The following is a 19,715-nucleotide window of genomic DNA, read 5'->3' as shown; positions in this document are numbered from 1 at the left end:
AAACATTAGTTGTGAACACGAACTAGGCACCGTTATGGCAGCGTCAGGAACGAAATTCTTTTTACCCTTTCTCAACAAAAAAAAAACCATACAAAATTAATATCAAAATCATTCAACTATTTATTTCAGCAATGCGCCGTCTTTTATACTTATTTCACTAAAATACATGCATACGTACAACTATTACAAAGTTATATTAATAATACTACTTGAAATGCTTACAAAACTATTGAAAATTAAAAGCGAATTAAATGCATACACTTTTCTGCCCTATAAATGCCACTCAAAATGGTTTATATATGTTGTAAATGATCGCTTGCATATAATATTAATGTAACTGTAATTTACAGCAAAACCGCCGTCACTCCATCGGCTCTTCCATAATGTGCACTGCACTCGTTCTATTCTCCAATTCCAACAACTCCACTGAACGTTGCAGCATCTCCATTTGCTCACGCATATGCGCCTGTTTGTCCTTCAATGTGCCCGTTATGGGGCGTATGCTGCGAGCGGTGCGCTGTATCTCATTAACAGCTTCAAGCAGCTCCATCAGTTTAACTTCGCCCGCATCGTTAGTTTCGTTTTGTGTAGTAATGCTGTGCTCAAAGTCGCAAAGATCTTTGTAGATTACATCCAGACGCGTGTTAATGTGATCGGTCTGTGAATAAATATGCAACACAAAACAAAACCATGTACAATGTACTAATCAATAAAATTTGTATGACTGGGCCGCTTACCCAATCCTCGAGTGACATATTACTGGAGTTGTGCGACATGACGCTGTTGTCTTTAGACATCTTTGCTGTTTTCAAGTGTACAAGTCTTCTAATATAGTTTTTACAACGTTTTTGTTTTCTTTTTTTATAAAACTGTCAAAATAACAAGTTTTATTTGCTTAAGCAAAAATAATTACAATTTTTGTGGCGTACATTTGCAATTTTTAAACCAAATTACAGCTGCTCAAGATAATCAGCAGAGAACGTATATTATATATGATGCTATGACATACGTTCTCGTAATCAGCTGTTAATTGTCATGATTGCCACTACTATTACAACAGACAACGTAAATTATGATATACGTTCTCTGAAAAAAGTTGTTGAGACATGCTTCTACGATAGGAGGCGCAGTAAAGTAACAATAAATGTAAAATCTCTGCCGGAAGTTGTTACTTTAATTTGTGGTTTCAAAGCCTAAATTTCGTGATCAAGTGTCGGTCGAAACATGTTATAAGGTTAATTCATGCAAAAACAACAATTTACATTATTTTCGGAGATATAGACATTTTACTGAGGCGGTGCTAGTGCTTGTGCCAATTTTTTGATCCTTCAGCATAGTGGCGGGTTCACACTTAGACTGCTATATTCAGTCCTTTTTGAAGCCAGACGAAATACGCCTATAGTTGGATATTAGCTATCGACAAAGCGCCCTGCATCTATCACAAATCTGCTTAGCTGTTTAATTTCTATTTTCGCTATTTCACCTGGATGTCTGTATGTATGAGAGCCGAGGTGTTTTTTCCTTAATCTGGCAAAAGCGAAACATTCGAGAAGGAAGTGTTGAGATGATTATATCTCAGCTTCTTCCAAACATCCGGTATATTTAATCTTACTGCATGAATCTGGAACGGACGATGTCCTAGATCTCTCGCGATTTACGTTAGGCCAGACGGAAATTAAGACTGCACAGCTGCTGGTAGTTGACCAACGCTTGCTGAGCTGGTCTGAAGAACAAAAGTGCAGTAGTGAACCACAAGAAGCCAACGTAGCTTCTACCCGTTCCCATTTCGCAGTTATTGAGACTGAAGTGCCGGTGCTAGCAAGCTCATCAGTTACCTGCAATACCGCTGTAGCCAGGCGGCCAAACCAGTCTAATCGTAAAAGGGCTTGATGCTAGAGATAAGGAGTCTAGACATCCTTTCACTAGTCTTGAGTGCACAGTCAACGAAATTATGGCTAATATTGCTGCCCAATATACCAATCCAATTAATTTAAGTGCCTAGACTCGCAGTCATTTAAGTACTCAGTTTCTCTGATACTGAGGGAGGCTACCGCAGCCATGCACCTTGCGGCTATATCTACCGCTGCTATATGCAGCAAGGCATTCGGTGCTGTAATTGGTGTGGTTCGTAGTGTACCACAAATGCTGATGAGAGCAGCACGTTGAACACTCGTCTAACAAACAAGAATTTCGTAGAACATAAAAGGCTTAACTATTGTTTCATAGAGTCAAAGAACTACCTTTGGTGAGAGTCTATACCTTTTCCTAATGGTTTCCCTGCAGCAGTACAGCGCAACCGATGCCTTCCTTGCTCTATCCACGATGTTTGGTTTCCACGAGAGCTTTCTGTCTAGGATTTAGGTACTTAACTCTGTCACTTAACTCTGTCAGGCCGAAATTTTCCAGAAGTTTTTCTGCGAAAACTTTTAAATTTATTGATCCTAAAATTTATACACATATTATGGTATCTTTTAACAATATTTTAAGACTTGGTACTAGTAAAAATATTTATTTGAAAAAGAGCTACAGCTGTTCTCCAGAGCTTCTCTCAAAAAAAAAAAACGTTTTGCGGTAAACACTATATCACTGAACTGGATCATCTAAAATTAAAAAACCAAATAGATTTCGTTAAAGTAATATTAAATCTAGTAATTAATCGAAGGAATAAACAAAATACATTTTTTTGACAAAATGGCTGTTTCTCACAAAAAAAAAAATTGATTTTTCACCGACAATTTCGGCCTTAAATTGTTTATAAAAACAAAAATATTTATCGGAGAGAAAAACTCTTCGATTAATTACTAAAAAATATATTTAAGCAGCTCGTTTTTAAACTAATCGGCTTAGCCGTTTTCGACTAATGTTGGTCACCGATTTTGAAAACACCATGCTGAGAAAAAGTCGCTGCCGCCGGCCTTGTACTTCCAAGCACTCTGAAACGCCTTTTCAAATTTGCGTGTAACTTCGAAAATATTTATCGGAACGATATGCAATCTGTGTGTATTCCTAAAGATATGAAAATTAAGAAAAATTAAAAGAAAAAAAATCGATATTTGAAAATTCTAACTGCATATAACCCCATAAATCACGCGGCAAATGCACAGTTTTTTCATTTGCGTTTTTAGTTATGATTGCCGCGTAATATTCAAGCCTGCCATAAACAGCTCTGCGAAAACTTTCAATTTACCAAATGCTTATTAGCCCGCCAACAAGTTTCAACTATATTGTCTACTTTCTACGCATATGTCTTATTAGAATTTTATGCCTGCGAGCGTTTAATCAGCCAAGCAATACATCAGATAGCGTTTAATGCGAATAATTTCCGTTTGCACTATTTCTTTTTAATATCCGTTACGCCTGACGTTTACGACCGACCGGACTCACGCTGTTTTTATAAGCACAAACGCAGACCACTGACCCACCGCTCACCGCTGTGCCATGTTATTTCGTACGTCTCGGGGGGGTAAATGAATTGACCTTTTTCGCCCTCACTCACATATCAATTTCATGCCAATGTTGCACTACATAAATTTTATAAACTCCATTTGAGTGGAAGTGAGTGAAATGTGGAAAAAAGCATGTGAAAGTTGTCTGGAAAAAAAAGAATTATTATGCTTATTAAAGGGCGCATTTGTTGTTGGCGCAAATTTAAAAGCATTCAGCGGTACATATGTTCATAAAAGCAGCACTAAATTGGCTATCTTTTGGCAGCTTTGAAAGCTGCCGGCGCTTGTGCGTATTGAGGAGGCAATGTTGTACTGCTATTTTTCTGCTTTTATCTTTTGCTTTTGGCCTAGAAAAAACGTCCAAATTGTTGACCCTTTTCATTAATTTAAAAGATGTTTCCACCCCATTGTTTTTGTTTCTGCACTGGCGGCAAGTTTACATCTTGGAAGATTGGTTACTAAAGATAACCCTTTCCTAATATTCTAGCGCTCACTCCCTCCAACTGCAGCCAAGCTGGAGGTTATAAATTAACTAGCTTTCAGTTATTTACTTCCGCCTAAGTTAGCTTCAAATCAGTTAATTGGTTAGTATTGTAGGTATATAACCGGGCACTAACGCCAGGTTTGTAAAATTATCTTGCTTGCTGATTTTAATTACGGCATTTCTTCGTCGTTGCGAGACTTTTAAGTTCTAGTAAACCTTAAACTTGTAATGGAAACTGCAGTAAAAACCAGTAAAAAATTTAACTTCAGCTGCACCGAAGTTATAATACCCTTCACAGACGCATTTTTTTTTTAACAGAGAGTGTAAGCTTTATCTCGATTTTTATACCCTTGAAGGAAACGGCGGAAACTCTATAAAATAAATACATAAATGATCAGCATGATGAGCTGAGTTGATTTAGCTATGTCCGTCTGTCTGTCCATCTGTCCGCCTGTCTGTATATACGCCAGCTAGTTTCTCAGTTTTTGAGATATCCATCTTAAATTTAGCATATAACCTTTTCTAACCAAAAAGCTGCTCATTTGTCTCAATGGCTGATATCGGACTACTAGCTGCCATATAAACTGAACGATCCGAGCCAAGAGCTTGCATGGAAAACTTTTTCATTTGACGAGATATCTTGACAAAATATGGAACAGATCATTATCTAAGGCAATAATAGAATCTCCGAAGAAATTCTTCAAAACAAATCACTATAACATATTGCTGTCATACAAGCTGAATAATCGGAATCAAGTTCTTCTAAGGTACCTTTTGTATTTGTGAAAAGCATTAACTCAACAATTTATTCGGCGATTGCAGAGTTGCCTTCGATAATAATCTGTGCCAAAGTTCGTGATGATATCTTCTCAAATAAAAAAGCTTTCCATACAAGGCCGTGATTTTGAGTGAGCAGTTGCTATGGCATCTATGTCCCATTATGGTCCGATATCGGCGGTACGAACAAATTAGCAGCTTATTGGGGGGCAAGGGACTTTCAGATAGATATTTCAAAACCTGAGCAACTAGTTCGCATATATTCAGACAACGGACAGACGAACATGGCTAAATTGACTCAGCTCGTCACGATGATCTATTATATATATATTTCATAAGGTTTCCGACACGTTAGACTTGTTTTTATATCGTTCTTCCTTTTGATCCCATAACCTTTCTTCTTCTTTTAATTACTGCTTTGGCTTTCAGTGCTGAACCTCGTTGGAAAAAACAATGATTACTTCACCTTCACAACAGCAATTGCTCTCATGTTTCATGGCTACCGTCTAAAGACCAGCTATTGTCGCTTGGAGATTCTATTTCATTTGCCTTTTTTGCGATATTTTCAGCATTATTATTCAAATTTACAGCCAACCATGTTTTTGCTGTCGTACACCGATTTTCAGTAGTTGGTGTTGCCTCCACTAAGCAATTCTTCATTTTAAATAGGTTGAAGCTGAACAATGCGCAGTAAAAAGTTTCAAAATTTCATGAGATCTACAAGCCAACTGGAAACGGAGAAATCGATTATTAAAAACCATGAGTGATTTTTTATCGATTTCGCTGTTTCCAGCTTCATCCAAATTTCACATTTCACGAGATCTTGCAGTTGTTTGACCCTGGTCGATTGAATAATTGTTTTTTTACACTAATCCACTTCTATTTCTCGTTTCACGTTTTTCAGGTGATTGTTGTTGTAGCGATAGAAAATATTCCTGAAATAAATTTGAAGAATGCTGCTGAGTTGACAGTTCTTGGGCAAATAAAAATCCGTGTTACGTTTACTCGACTGTCGTGGGAACGGACGTGTTTTAGTGCTTCGTCTACGGTTTCCTAGGCAACTCTTCATGCTTAATGAATTGAATTTAAAAAAATTCACAAAAAAAGTATCAAAATCTAAAAAGGTTCTTAAAGAAGACTCTTCTTTGGGTGACGGCGCTTCTAGCAAGGTCTAAAATGTATAAGTTTACCATCAAAGAATTGCAAGAATATAGTCATATAAAGAAAACTGTTGACCAAGAGGTTCGACGCACTTTACTCTGTCGAAGCTGATTGATTAACTAATTTGCTGTGGAAATAATGTTTTTTGTAGATGAGATGAGTGACTCGTCTTGACTACTGTTAGAATAGCAAAAACAATGAAGAAATGTGTCTTTAGATTTCACTGTCCAATCATACAATATACTCGTATTCTAATAGCCGCACCAGGAATATGAACCGGCTTAACTGTCGGTGGTACATTTAAAAAGCTTGAGAAATCATACGTCTTTCCACACCCGAAACCTTCGCACACCACAATTTGCCCACAACAATGTTCCCATTCAACATTCTATTCCATTCACAATCAACACTGTCACCATTCCTCGAAACCCCAAATAATATTTAAATACAAATGGCAATTTCCAGCTTTGTGTCTGTGTCATTATGAGATATCTGCATTTAATTGATTTGTTTACAGCCTCTAGTCAGTGGACTGTCAGTCCGGCAGACGCACTGTGTGAACATAACACAGTTTCGGTTTGATTACACGACAAATTTGCTTAGCAACCCCATCGAAGCCATAGAAACAAAGACGAGAAAGGGTTCCACGAATTACCAAGCAAATAGCAGAACAATAGATGGTAAGCAAATATTTGCTGACTTATTGTTCCAAAATGAATAGTTGCTGTTAGTGAAGGCATATTTGCATTTAATATTGCGCCTAAGTGGGCTATAACACAATTGTATAAGACTGTCAGGGTATTTACACATAAATTTGTGGTTGGTAGGCACTGGAAACGATTATGAAATGATTAGAAGTTAGTCAATTGTCGGAACGGTTGAAGTTGAAGAAGAGAAGAAGTAAGTGGAGTTTGGTGAAAGCTAAAAATGAAATCCGTGTAGCACTGAAGCCGCCAAACGAGAATTACAGCTATTCTTTCATGCTATAGTTGAGAAACCTAGCGCTTGTGTGTATATAATTGATTTAAATATGAGTTTCTAATAGAAACTACTTCAACCCTACAACACTACTTAAAATTTTTGGACACCCTGAGTACTTTCAATATATAAAAATTTCTACATAAATCGTTTGAGAAGTACAGATTATGAGAAGACACGCTAGTGAGTTGAGAAAAAAGGCATCTCAAAAGACGGCATGGGCTACATTTTACATGAAATACTAGTCATTCGAAAGCTTTCTGCCTATTGGATACCGTCTTTGCTCTCTCCCGACAACAAGTGCAACCGTGAGTACGCTGCTAAATAGTATTTAATGCTGTTTAAGCGCTTTCTGAAGTTATTTCTGTCTCGTATCGAGACCGTCAACTAAACCTGGATCCATTGGCACACAACAGAGGCCAAGAATCAGTCGAACAAGTTGACTTTATGTGGCGAAGTAGCATTAAAGAAGGCGAATACTGCCTTATGAGTTGGAAACGTGACTCAGTGAGGGATTCACAGGCTGGGATGTACATCTCATTTGGCAGGAAAAGTGGTCTTGCAGGGCCACCACGGCCAAATTCGTCCAATATGTATACGAACTACTGTCTCATCCATCTTATACACCATATAAATTTTAATCTTGTTTTTATATATAATAATTTCTACCATATATATCTTACCTTATTTTTTTTTTACATATTTTTTTTGTTTGCATTAGTATTATTTTTTTTGTCACCCACAAATCTGAAGAACAAGTTAATCTTGTTTTTGACTAAGTGTCAATGAAAAGCAAATTGAAATAAAATTAGGCACGAATTAAGTACAAAACTAAAAGTTAGGCGAATAAATATTAAAGGTAAATACTAAACCAATTAAAATGCTTAGATGTAAAAAAAAGCGTAAAGGTGTTTATATTTTATGAGGTCAATGACCCTTTTGTTTACATTCAGCTAAGTCAACAACCTTTGTTTATATTTAGTTAAGAACTTTTGTTTACATTTAGCTAAGTCAAGAACTTTTGTTTACATTTGGGGCAATGACCCTTTTGTTTATATTTTATGGGGTCAATTACCTCTTTGTTTACTTTTAACTAAGTCAACAACCTTTGTTTACATTTAACTTTGTTTAAATTTCATGAAGTCAGTGACCCTTTTGTTTACATATGGGGTGAATGTCCTCTTTGTTTACATTTTATGAGGTCAATGACCCCTTTTTTTACTTTGTGAGGTCACTGACCACTTTATTTACATTTTACGAAGTCAATGACCCTTTTGTTCATATATAACCAAGTCAACAAACATTGTTCACATTTAGTAAAGTCAACAATCTTTGTTTATATTTAGTCAAGTCGAGAACCTTTGTTAACATTTGGGGTCAATGATCTCTTTGTTTACATTTTATGAGCTTAATGACCCTTTTGTTTACATTTTATGAGGTCAATGACCTCTTTTCGTTTCCTTTTAGCCAAGGCAACAACCTTTGTTTGTTACATTTGTTGTCAAAAACCCTTTATTTCATTTTATGACTTCAATGACTTCTAAGGATTTAATAAACATAAATATTTAACTTTAATTTCAAAATTAATGCTTTTCTTGATTTTAATCGACGTTTTTAACTAATTTATATAATTTCATAATCCCGACACTTCCAAATTTAATATGCATATTTTATTTTAATTTTGAGATTTTACGGGATTACTTCTATCTCCACCTTAAATGTTATATCTTACATGCATCTAACCTGTGAACCGTCAAAATTCGCTTACTCTAAGCGTAACTCAGCAAAGCATGAGTGACTTCTATTTCCCACAACAACAACACAATAATTTAATAAATTCCATATGCCAGTTAGCTTTTCGCGGCTTTCGTCATTTTACTCGTAAACTTACAATTGCACCACTTTTGCTGAATATGTGTTTGCTTCCTGTATGTGGTTGGTCATAGCTTTTCCTAAAATTTTTTACTTCCTTTTCTTCATATTTTTATTTTGTGAACTCACGTGCCTATTGCGCGTAAAGAAAAACTGAGTGAAAAACTAAAGTTGCTCGCAGAAAAGTCAAAAAGTAGAAATATGCGAAATTAAGCGGTTGGGGTAATGCCTACTTTTAGGCGCACACAAACACTCTAACATACACACACACATACACAATATATATATATATATGCAAGCACTCAGCAAATCCTCAACGCTGCGCTGATGAAATCTAAGGAAGTGGAACGCTTCATGCGCTTTATGGAGCATGTGATTGCATGCAGGCTGGCAAGCAACACATACAAGTACTCAACGTAGGGCTAACGCTTTGCCCTTACATGTTTGTGTGTGTGCGTGTACTCTTAAGTAGTTGGCCTAAAGTGGCGTGGGTAGCGGTTTTCAAGTGCGTTAAGTTGTATTTTTGAGAAATTTGTTTAGTTTGCCAATTTGTTAGTTGGAGCTTTTTAAAGGTAGTTACTCAGGGGAAAATCATTTAATAAAAATTGCTAGGATTTAGTTGCATTTGCGTATATATAAACATATAAACATAAATTGAAGCATTAAAGTGTGATTTGAAAAGTTATTTAAATTTGTTGCGTCACTTTCAAGAGCTTTGAAGATAAAATAAAAGCTTAGTGTGTGTTTGTAGCTGAATCGATGTGTTTCAGGAGTGTAAAAGTGATGTTGGAAAATATTATTTTATATATAACTTTTAACCTCTAATATGACGCTCTCGAAGGAGATATAGCTAGTAGTTTTCAACTGAAACCTCTTGTCGAAACTACTAAAAGCATTAACCTTAAGAATAACTGTGTGCTACTCGGCTTCTTATGGTACTTTTTATTATATGTCTTGGAGTAGTTATAGGAGTGAGTTTATTTTCTCTCGTCGTATTTTTCACGCAAACAAAATAGGTCTGAAAGAGTTTCTGTAGAATTTTTCTTATGGATGGACTGAAATTCCACTTAAATGCACTAACCTAGAAGCAGGAACGAAGTATGACACTAAATAGAGGCTTCTTATCGAATATTAGCTCTCTTGGTGAAAAGATCAGACACAAGGTATCGTACAATATGGTAAAGTTTTGTGTGGTGAGAATAGTTGTTATTGGTACCTTGGTAGACTTGTATGACTTTTTGGGTTCAGTTTTTCATAGCATAAATTTAGGCTTAAGATACACTTTTTGAATATCACAAAAGCTGATTATGAATTAGTTGATGAAGCAATGGATTATCTATATCTAGCAGAGTCGGTGCATGTCTAAAAATCTGTTCACAAAAGCGATACGGAGTAGTAAGTGCTCTCGAAGCAATAAATGTGGTATTTTCTGTCTATCCAATGAGGATTTTAGGGTTCGTCCCTATTCTAATTGGGTCTACGGAACTAGAACGGTTTGTAAATAGCACTGAATAGGGTTAATCGGTGGAACTTTCAAATAACGGTTGTTTTTAAATACCTACTAATATGCAAGAATATTGTGTTATCGTGTTCATATCAGGTAGTGAGGAACAGTTTTGTCATGAAAATAATATATGCAGAAAGGGATGTGGTCAAAGGAATTTCATGTTTCCGAAGCAGATAGCAGAAATTCTAAGATGTTGTAATGAGATTGTATATTTACCACAATTTTATTCTTATAATTATTTTGTTAAAAAGTGGGTTTTTTTTTTGAATCAAAGTCATATAACGGTTTACCCCTTTCAAATCGAAATTTTGAGCTTTAAAGCACAAATTTGGTATTCACCACGCTTACGACTGGCGTAAGCTCATTTTATGAGAAAATATTAAATTTTCATCCAATATACTTATATATATTATATATGTATATGTATTCACATGCTTGCTTTCTATCTGTCATATAACGGTTTTCATGTTTCAAGTGGAACTATTGAGCTTTAAAGCACAAATTCGGCATTCACCACGCTTACGACTGGCGTAAACTCATTTTATGAGAAAATATTAAATTTTCATCCAATATATTGTATACATACATAAAGGTACGCATATGCTTACTTACCATTAACGCCGCTTGCTTTTAAGGCAGCTCTCTATCGCGAACTCTTTGAAATAATTCTTATTAAATCGCTCCACTGCCAGCTTTTGATTGAATTTCACCAATAACTATAACTAACACGTACAATACGCATACGTAGCACGCTTCCGCCTTAATTCAATTTGTGATAATAAAATTTTGTGGCACGCCATATACACACACACTGGCATATGCACATGGTTGTGGCAAGCGAACGCGCAAGTGCAATAAAATATCGCTATAAATGCGCCACATTTATGATTTTTTGGTTAGTCGCTATTTTCAATAGCTTTTCAGTTATACAATTTACCACACAAACACATATACACCAACACCTACCTACGCACACACAAAGCGAGTAGTTGTTAATATGGCGCGCTGTTACTTTTAAGCTTTCTAAGCAACCGTTTTAAACCTTATGTCGTGTTTAATGTACATATATATGTTTGTGTGTGTATATTAGGGTGGAGCGAAAAAAATAATTTTTTTTTGCTTAACCTGAGGGTAAAATTTGTAGATTATATAAAAAGAAAATGTTTGGAAAAAAAAATTTTTTTAACATCGAGCTTAATAGTAAATTTTCGAGTTACAATTTTTTTTTTTCATAAAAAATTTTTCATGTTCTAGAAGCTGTGGAGAGTCCTCTTCCTGGCCCATTAAAAGTTATTAATTTAAGAATCAACTTTGGAGTTTTAAAAAAAAGTCTTAAACGACCACATGCTTTCCTTAAGTGTTAAAATAAATTTTGAGTCAAAAACCGACACATTCGGTAATTTTTATATAACTGTAAAGAGTTTAAACCAAAAATAATTTTTTCTTGTCCAAAAAAAATATTGACTCGAAATTTACTTTAAAACTGAGTGGGCCTCTAGATGTTGGAAAAAATTTTTTTTTGTCCAAAAATTTTTTTTTTATTACTTACAGATTTTACCTCCAGGCTGAGCAAAAAAAAAAATTATTTTCGCTCCACTCTAGAGTATATATAAAATGAAGCAGTCATATTTTACTACCTGTTCACACCATATACAAATGCACACATGCACAGTCAGCGAATGCCAGCCACTCAGCCATGAATGTTTGTGAATTCAAAAGTTGTTGTTTACATATAAGCAAACATACAGTTATGATACATACATATGTATGTACGAGTATATTTATAACAATATGCTGTTGATTTGTTGTTGTTGCTTTTTGATTGTTGTTGTTCTATTGGCTTTGTATTTGACAGTTGTTAAAAGCACGTGTGAAAGGCGTAAAAGCTCATTAACAATACAAGTGTGGTTTGGTCAGGTTATTATTGTTGTTGTTGTACTTGTTGTTGTTGTAAATAGCAGTGAATTCAATTTTATGCTTTCTTCTATATGTCTGTACATTGTGCAATGTGAAGCAGATCGTAAAGAAATAAAATGAATTTATATTTTACTGCTTGATTTCGAAAATTCGAGGTTTCCATTGAATTTTTGGTGAAATAAAATTTTATTTCAATTTATACAAATTGTGATTAATGCGAAAAACAAGTAAAACTTTAGAGGAGACAGTTTTTTTAATGCGCAATTAAAACTTTTGTGTCCCCAGGAGCTATCTGTAGACTTCCTCTTCGAAGATTTTGGCAGCTTTGGGGTTCTGAGCGGTGACCAATAGCCTTAGATATTGTTGCTTCTTCTTCTTTTTCTAAAGTTTTGATGACTTTTAGGTCCTCAGTGACTAGCTGTAGTCTTATACATACATATATACTTTCTTCTTCTTCTTTTTCTAAAATTTTGGTAACTTCTGGCTCCTCAGTGACCTCATATCTGTAGCTTTATATACTGCTGTAGCTTTTTATTCTTACTAATTTTCATTCAATTATTCCAAACCACATCTCATTCGACAAATCCCTAGAATACTTCGTCTTCCTAAATGTTCTGGCTGTCAAAATAAAGGTTCTGCAGTTACAGTTAGAGCTGATCTATGTATAATTGTCATACAGTTAAAGAGCTCACTATAAACTTTACGTCACGACTTATTTTTAGAATAATTCTTTAAAGAAATTCTCTATGCAATACATCAGATAAGTGCAAGACATCTGGATAACGTCAATTAGGTATTTGGACGTACAATTTGCTTTTAATAGAAGGAAAAAGAAGGAGAAAGGGATCTACAAGAGCTGGTACCAAAGTACTTCTACGATTGTCTCGAGCATGACTTTAATTGAATTTGTTTAGGAAAGCTTCGCAGAGTGCTTTTGCTATGTAAACTAGTGCAGGCCTAGTGAACATCTTTTATCGCTAATGTTTAGGTTACTGTTTTGGAATGAAGGGTTGAGTAATTTCATACATTGTTGTCCTTGTTTTATGTAAACCTAACCTATACCTGTCATATACTAGTATTTTGTAACTTTGCCTGTAAGAGAAACACTGCTGAAAACATTAGAATGCTTTGTTACGTCGAGGTCAACCGATCCAAAATTGAAGTTAAGAAAAAATGTATATGCAATACTATAGTACATACTTCCGTTCTTTTTATACCCTGGACAGGTTATATTAAGTTTGCTACGAAATTTGTAACACCCAGAAAGAAACGTCGGAGCCCCTATAAAGTATAAATAATCGTATAAATGATTATGCCGACTGAATCTATTTAACCGCGCTCGTCTGTCTGTATATTTGAGAACTAGTAACTCAGTTTTTGAGATATCGATCTGAAACTTTGCTCTCGTTCTTTGCTTCCCAAATAGCTACTCAATTGTCGGAACCGTCGATTTCTGACCACTATATCATATAGCTCTCATACAAACTGAACGATCGGATTCAAGTGCTTGTATGAAGAGCTTTTTAATTTGATGAGATATCTTAATGAAATTTCATATGGATTTTTGTCTAAGATAATGTTTCAATCTCCAAAGAAATTATTCAGATCGGATGAATATAGCATATAGCTGCCATACAAACTGTAGGATCGGAATCAAGTGCTTGTATGGAAATTTTTTTCATTTGACGAGATATTTTCACGATTTTTGGTATGGGTTATTGTACAGGGCCACAGTGTGAACTCCGAAGAAATTGCTCAGATCGAATCACTATAGCATAAAGCTGCCATACAAACTGATCGAACAAAAGCAAAATTTTTTAAGTAATCTTTTGTATTTGTGTAGGGTGTTATAGTTTCGTTAACGTTTTTTCTTGTTTTACATATGTATATGTAAATCTTCTTTTGCTTGCAATTTACATTTTTTCGTTTATAGTCCACTGTCCGCCCATCATCAAAATTCATTATCGTCAAATTGCCGCACACACACCCAACGCAGTTGAGAAGCATAATTGTCTAAAATAAGTATGCTCAAAAGTTCCCACACAACGTTGCAATCACATTGGTTGACATTAAGTTGTCATGATACAGTTATTTTTACGACAAACTTTCGAGGGTTGCCTTTTGATGCTATCTATTTCTGCCCTTCTCATTCTTTTGGCTTATGCCACCACATTTTGTGTTCTTAGGCTCATTAGCTGCTTTCGCTTAACGCTTATCGCTGTTTCACATGCTCGCTATTACTTTACCTTTTCAGCTGATATCTTTATACCTACTGACCTTTAAAGTTTTTACCTTTTATTTTGCTTGTTGCCTTATTGTTTGTTTACTTTTGTATCTATTAACGGCAAGCGTCTTTTCCAAGTGAAAACACTTCCTTCCCTTTAAGTATTCCTGCTTGACAGTCGTAGTCAGAAGGTGCTAAATATTTATGAGTGCAACCGTGTCATTAGCGCTTTTATTATAAATCAGATAACAGATGAAGTAATGATAAGTGGCAAAGCTAAAGTAGCGAGTGGATGCAAGTGAAAATGAAAAGAAAGTGTCAAAAAAGTTCATTTGTTAATTTATTTGAAATGAGAAAGCAAAAATCGGTTATCGGTTATTTTTCGGTTATACAGCTGAAACTGTTAAATATGAATTGTTTGCAATAAATTGAAGAAAATGTTGTGCAGACATTGAAATCTTAACTTAGTAGCCAAGCGCCTAAAACCGTTAAGATAATACTTGCAAAAGAAATTTTCAAATCATTGCTGCTGCTGCGATTATTACATTTGCTCTCCAAACACACTTTGCAATCCTGCAACGCACCCTCGCCATACTTCGTTGCTAGCAACTCGCAGGCGGTCCGATTTGCAGGTACTGCGATGCAGCCTTTGTTAATTTGCACTTTATTTTCACCTGAAATATTTGGGGAAAAAAATTTGAATATTAAAAAATATGAAAAATATTATGAAAAGATGTGTAATTTCGGAGAAAAATGATGAACCATTTAAAAACGTGGCAACCGCAAGAAAATCTAGCGATATCTCTTTGATGTGCAAAGTACTAACACAAACCCAAACTACGGCATCGAAATAGAAACATGTTCGATTCATTTCAACAGCATTTACAAGTTACAGTTATTTTAATTTAAGTTCTAAGTTCAAAATCTAAGATTTCTTTGAAAAGCAAGTTATGCCAAGCCCTTTCTTTGATGGAGCAAATGCAGATTGAAGTCATGTAGTCCTTTCAACAGGCAAGAATTATTAAAATTTTGAAATGATCTACGAAAAATATTACGTAGATAATTTCGACGTGCAGTCTTTTAACAAAATAAATTTCTTAGATTTGCAAAAAATACTTTACAACTTCGAAAACTCCCAAACTTCTCAAATTTGAAATTACTTTAAAAAGTGTTGTTAAAGTTTTCTTTACTTTAAATATCAAATAAGCAATACTTCTACGATTAGAGCTCATTCGTGGACTAGTCTTACCTTTAACGCGCACAGTGTAACATTTGTAGGTTATGTTCACTTGCTTCAGTCCTGCTATGTACCTCAGTTTACTATATTTGTTGAGCAAGAAGTCTGTAGGGTTTTGCTTAACCAGGAACTTCGTAGACTCCTGAATGGCGTTGACTGTTGATACCCCAGCATTTATAGTATTCCTTTCAGCGCGCAGCTTTCCTAAATTCTTCGAGCGTTTGCGAACGTCGTCTTCAGAATCCAAAAAGTTATCATTCTCATCTTCGTTCGTATATTCTTCGGAAATAGTCCATCCAGCTCCAGTTTGTGTATTATTTACAGTTGTTGCAACTGTTGTAATGTTGACATTTGATAATATTGTTGGCGCATTGGTTTGAGACTCTGTCTCACTTGTAACATCGCCTGTTTCATTGGCTATTAAATTTGGCAAAAGTGCTGTTGTGGTTATATTTTGCAGCATACCGTTCACATTTTGTAGCATACCATTAGTGTTTGCAGTTAATATTGCACTAGAAACATTTCCACTGTTGGTATTGGTTAGTTCCATTATTCCAGGAACTGTAGAATTACCTGATTCTAATGTGAATGTGGAATTCATGAACCCAATTTCTAATGTCGAGTCGCCTTTTGTTATCACGTTACCAGAATTTAGAGCTAGATCACTGCCTAGTGTTGTTTCACTTGCTCCCATAGTAGTTTCCAATATTGGCATCTCGGTGATCAGGTTACCTGAACTTATAGCCATTGTATTGACTTGTGTTGTGCCATTAAGACCCACGAAACTTGTGGATTCCAATGGCGCAATCTCGGTAGTTGTTACATTCCCAGCAGTTAGGGCTGTTGTACCATTAAGTTCGACAGAATTCGCGTTTCCGTTTTCTAATAACGATATCCCGGTAGTTATTACATTTCCGAAACTTTCGGTTGTTGTAATGTTTTCTATTGTACCATTAAGCCCCAAAGAACTCGAGTTCTCATTTACTAATACCGGCATGGCTGTAATTGTACCATTCGAAGAATTAATGGTTGTTGTATTGACTTGTATTGTACCATTAAGTCCTACAGAGTTCGTGAACTCATTTCCTAATATTGAAATCTCTGTACTTGTTAGATTGCCAGCATTCAGAGCTGTTGTATTGACTTGTGTTGTGCCACTAAGCTCCACAGAACTTATGCTTTCATTTTGCAATATCGACATCCCCGCAGTTGTTGGGTTGCTAGAACTAACGCCTGTTGTATTTTCGTTAAGCTCCAATGAGCTTGTGGACTCATTTCCCAATATCGAAAACCCTGTAGACATTTCGTTGCTAGAACTAACGTTCGTATTATTAACTGATGTGGTTTCACCTGCAGAACTTACGGCAATTGTGTTAAATACTGTTGCTCCATTTACTGCTTCGAAAATCGTGGACTCTGTACCATTTAGTTCCAATACCTCTGTAATTGTAGTTGTAGAATTTACGTTTAACGAATTATTTAGGGAATCTGCAACTGTAGTTTCGATCGTAGCAGTGTTGTTCTCAGAACTTTCACTCCATGGTATTGTTGCCGAGGTGGCATTGGGTGCTGTGGCAACTGTAGTTAAGTTCAAGAAATTATCACTTGTAGTTGCATTCAGTCCAAGCACTTCTGTAGTGTTCGTGGTAATATTTTGTTGTAGAGTGTTGGTCAAATTAATCAACAAGTTTGGCGCAGTTTCTGCTAACAGCATTGTGCTTTCTTCATCAGTTGGCTTGACGGTCTCATTGGCCGAAATCACAGTTGCGTTGACTAACAAAGTTTCCATTTCCGCATTCGTTCCATTCGTCGTTTCTATATGAGGTGGTATTGGCGATTCTGCGCTTTCTCGCTCCCACTCCATGTCCTCATAAGATTCTATGGATTCAATAGCATTGGGTATACTAACTGTAGTTAGATTTCGTTGGACTGCAGCAGTCGTCGACGTCGGATTCTCAAAATTGGCGGTTGTGACTGCTGCAGTCGTTGACGTCGGATTCTCAAAATTAGCTGATGTGGTATAATTGATTTCATTTGCTGTGGTTGTCGTCTGAGTGGTGCTGATGATCACAGCGGTCTCTGCTGTGGTCTCTACTATTGTGTCTATTAGTTGTAACTCTCCAAGAAGTGCACAGGACACTAGTTCGCCTTCATTTTCCTCGCAATCTTCACATACGTAGCATTGAATGTAGTCAGCATTGCCTGTAAAGAAAAGAGGTATCATCTTGAAACCAGTATTTTGTAAGGTTTTTTCTGGTTCGTGAGTGAATATTAACTTTTAGGAGAAGTGTGGCTGGACTATAAAGACAAGTTTTAAAGTACTTAAAGGAATGATGATGACCTGGTTCGTCTGCATAGATGTTAAGGTTTTGCAAAATAGTTTTGAATAATGGGTACTTATGATTAGCGAACGGGCCCGTATTAGTGAGTAGTGCGTGATGCGTCATGCGGTATGAAAGTTTCGCTCTCTTGTGTGGACGGTACTCGTAAAGATAATTTTACATGAACTAGGATACAGAAAAGGCGCGGAAGCTTTTATTTCGGAGCACATTTTTTAACATACGTTGGCTGTACGATGTCGTCAAGCCTAGAAGAACCGATCTTAATGAACATGGCTTGGGAATGTAAAGGTGTATATGTTGGTAATGAGCTATTTATCGGGGCCTGAGTCTTTTCTAAAGAAAAACTAAGTAGAAAAAAGATAAAAATGCTTCTAGACTGTTCCCAATGTCGCCTTGGCAGTTAGCTCTCAATAATTTGCATAATTAAAAATTAAATACTCGCTTTATATAAGTAGTCGAGGCAATTTATTTAATGAACGTAAAGAATTTCTTTTCTTGTACTTAACCGCACTGTTTTATCTTTTGAAAAGATAACTGTTATCAGTTATGAAACTAAAATATTTTACAATTATTTTTAAAGATCTCAATCAGCTATCGATTGCCAATACAAAAATGCGACTTCGAAGTTTCTAGCTATATTTTCTGACTCACCTTTTTTCATGAAAAATAGTAGAACAACAAAATATATATGAAATTTCATTTTGCAATTTCATGCGCTTTGCCAAAAAATTCTGGAACAGTTAATTTTTATGAGTTAAAACACGTTGCGCAGACTTTTTTTTAATAAAATTGTTTTATTAGAGTTTTGAAATTTAAAATTTTTTAACACTTGGCAATTTAAACAGTTGTTGTTTTTTTTTATAAGAATTTAGTAATTTATTAAACCAAAATTTAATGAAATCGTATTATTTTTTTATTTAAATTTAGATATTATATTTTTTATAATTTCGATTTTTGTATAAGTTTTTTTTTTATTTATTTAAAATTGTTTAAACTGTTTATTTTTCACACTTTTAGTATACTGCTAGTGTTTCCTCTTTCCACCTCTTTCCTATAGCGTTTTTACTTGTTTTATAAAATTTTCAATATAATTTTTCTGTCTTGAATAAATACATCCAGCAGCTCCATTCAGTTAGTACTCACTGAAATTTCATCAGTTTTCCATCATCAATTATTTCTACTTTTCACAATTGCCATTTTTATCTTAACGAAATAACAAACTATTTTATCTGCTTGCTTGCGCGTTTGTCACTTAACATCACGAACTGATAAAATTATTCAACCGTTAGACATATGTCTTATTTTGCTGCGCTTGTGCCTTATGTCGCTTCATTAATGTCGGAGTAGTAATCAAAGTTGTTTTCCTTGTCGAATGATTTATAATTACAATTCGGTTAAAAAGTGAAGTAGCTTCAGAGGTTTGTTCTCGAGCAATATTTCGAATGGGATGCATAGGAAAGTTAATAACGATAACGATATTTGCATATTTTTATCGTTAATAAAGCGAAATATAATTTATACGAGTAAAAAAAATGATTGAACGATGCCAATTCCGATCTGAAATATTTTTTTACAATGTAATAGCCCTTATTAAGTTAATCCATATTTTTTCAAGCTAACTGCAATTTCTAAAAATATGGCAACTCTAAACTAAATATATCTGTATTTAGTAAACCTATCTGTAATGCATTTCGTCTAATATCAATTTTGGTTTAATTCAATATTACTTATTATGGTGTTAGTTTTTTCTGATATGATTACTCTGTTTCA

General features: G+C 35.1%; 2 protein-coding genes across 2 annotated transcripts; both read right to left on the bottom strand.

Moving 5' to 3' along the window:
- Nucleotides 1-96: 96 nt before the first annotated feature.
- LOC106615073 (uncharacterized) lies at nucleotides 97-976 on the bottom strand. The gene is made up of 2 exons (XM_014231106.3): nucleotides 738-976; nucleotides 97-658 (listed from the first exon to the last, which is right to left on the bottom strand). The coding sequence occupies exons 1-2, from the start codon at nucleotides 795-797 to the stop codon at nucleotides 362-364; spliced, it is 357 nt and encodes a 118-aa protein (XP_014086581.1). The 5' UTR covers nucleotides 798-976; the 3' UTR covers nucleotides 97-361.
- A 13,717-nt stretch (nucleotides 977-14,693) lies between these two features.
- Nucleotides 14,694-19,227, bottom strand: LOC106615057 (mucin-21). The gene is made up of 4 exons (XM_070109833.1): nucleotides 18,957-19,227; nucleotides 18,597-18,676; nucleotides 15,616-17,805; nucleotides 14,694-15,040 (listed from the first exon to the last, which is right to left on the bottom strand). The coding sequence occupies exons 2-4, from the start codon at nucleotides 18,643-18,645 to the stop codon at nucleotides 14,826-14,828; spliced, it is 2,454 nt and encodes an 817-aa protein (XP_069965934.1). The 5' UTR covers nucleotides 18,646-18,676; nucleotides 18,957-19,227; the 3' UTR covers nucleotides 14,694-14,825.
- Nucleotides 19,228-19,715: the final 488 nt, after the last annotated feature.

The sequence above is a fragment of the Bactrocera oleae genome, chromosome 5 (genome assembly GCF_042242935.1).
Source record: "Bactrocera oleae isolate idBacOlea1 chromosome 5, idBacOlea1, whole genome shotgun sequence".
NCBI lineage: Eukaryota > Metazoa > Arthropoda > Insecta > Diptera > Tephritidae > Bactrocera > Bactrocera oleae.
Note: the sequence above shows the minus strand (reverse complement) of the source record. Positions and strands in the feature narration are given on the sequence as shown.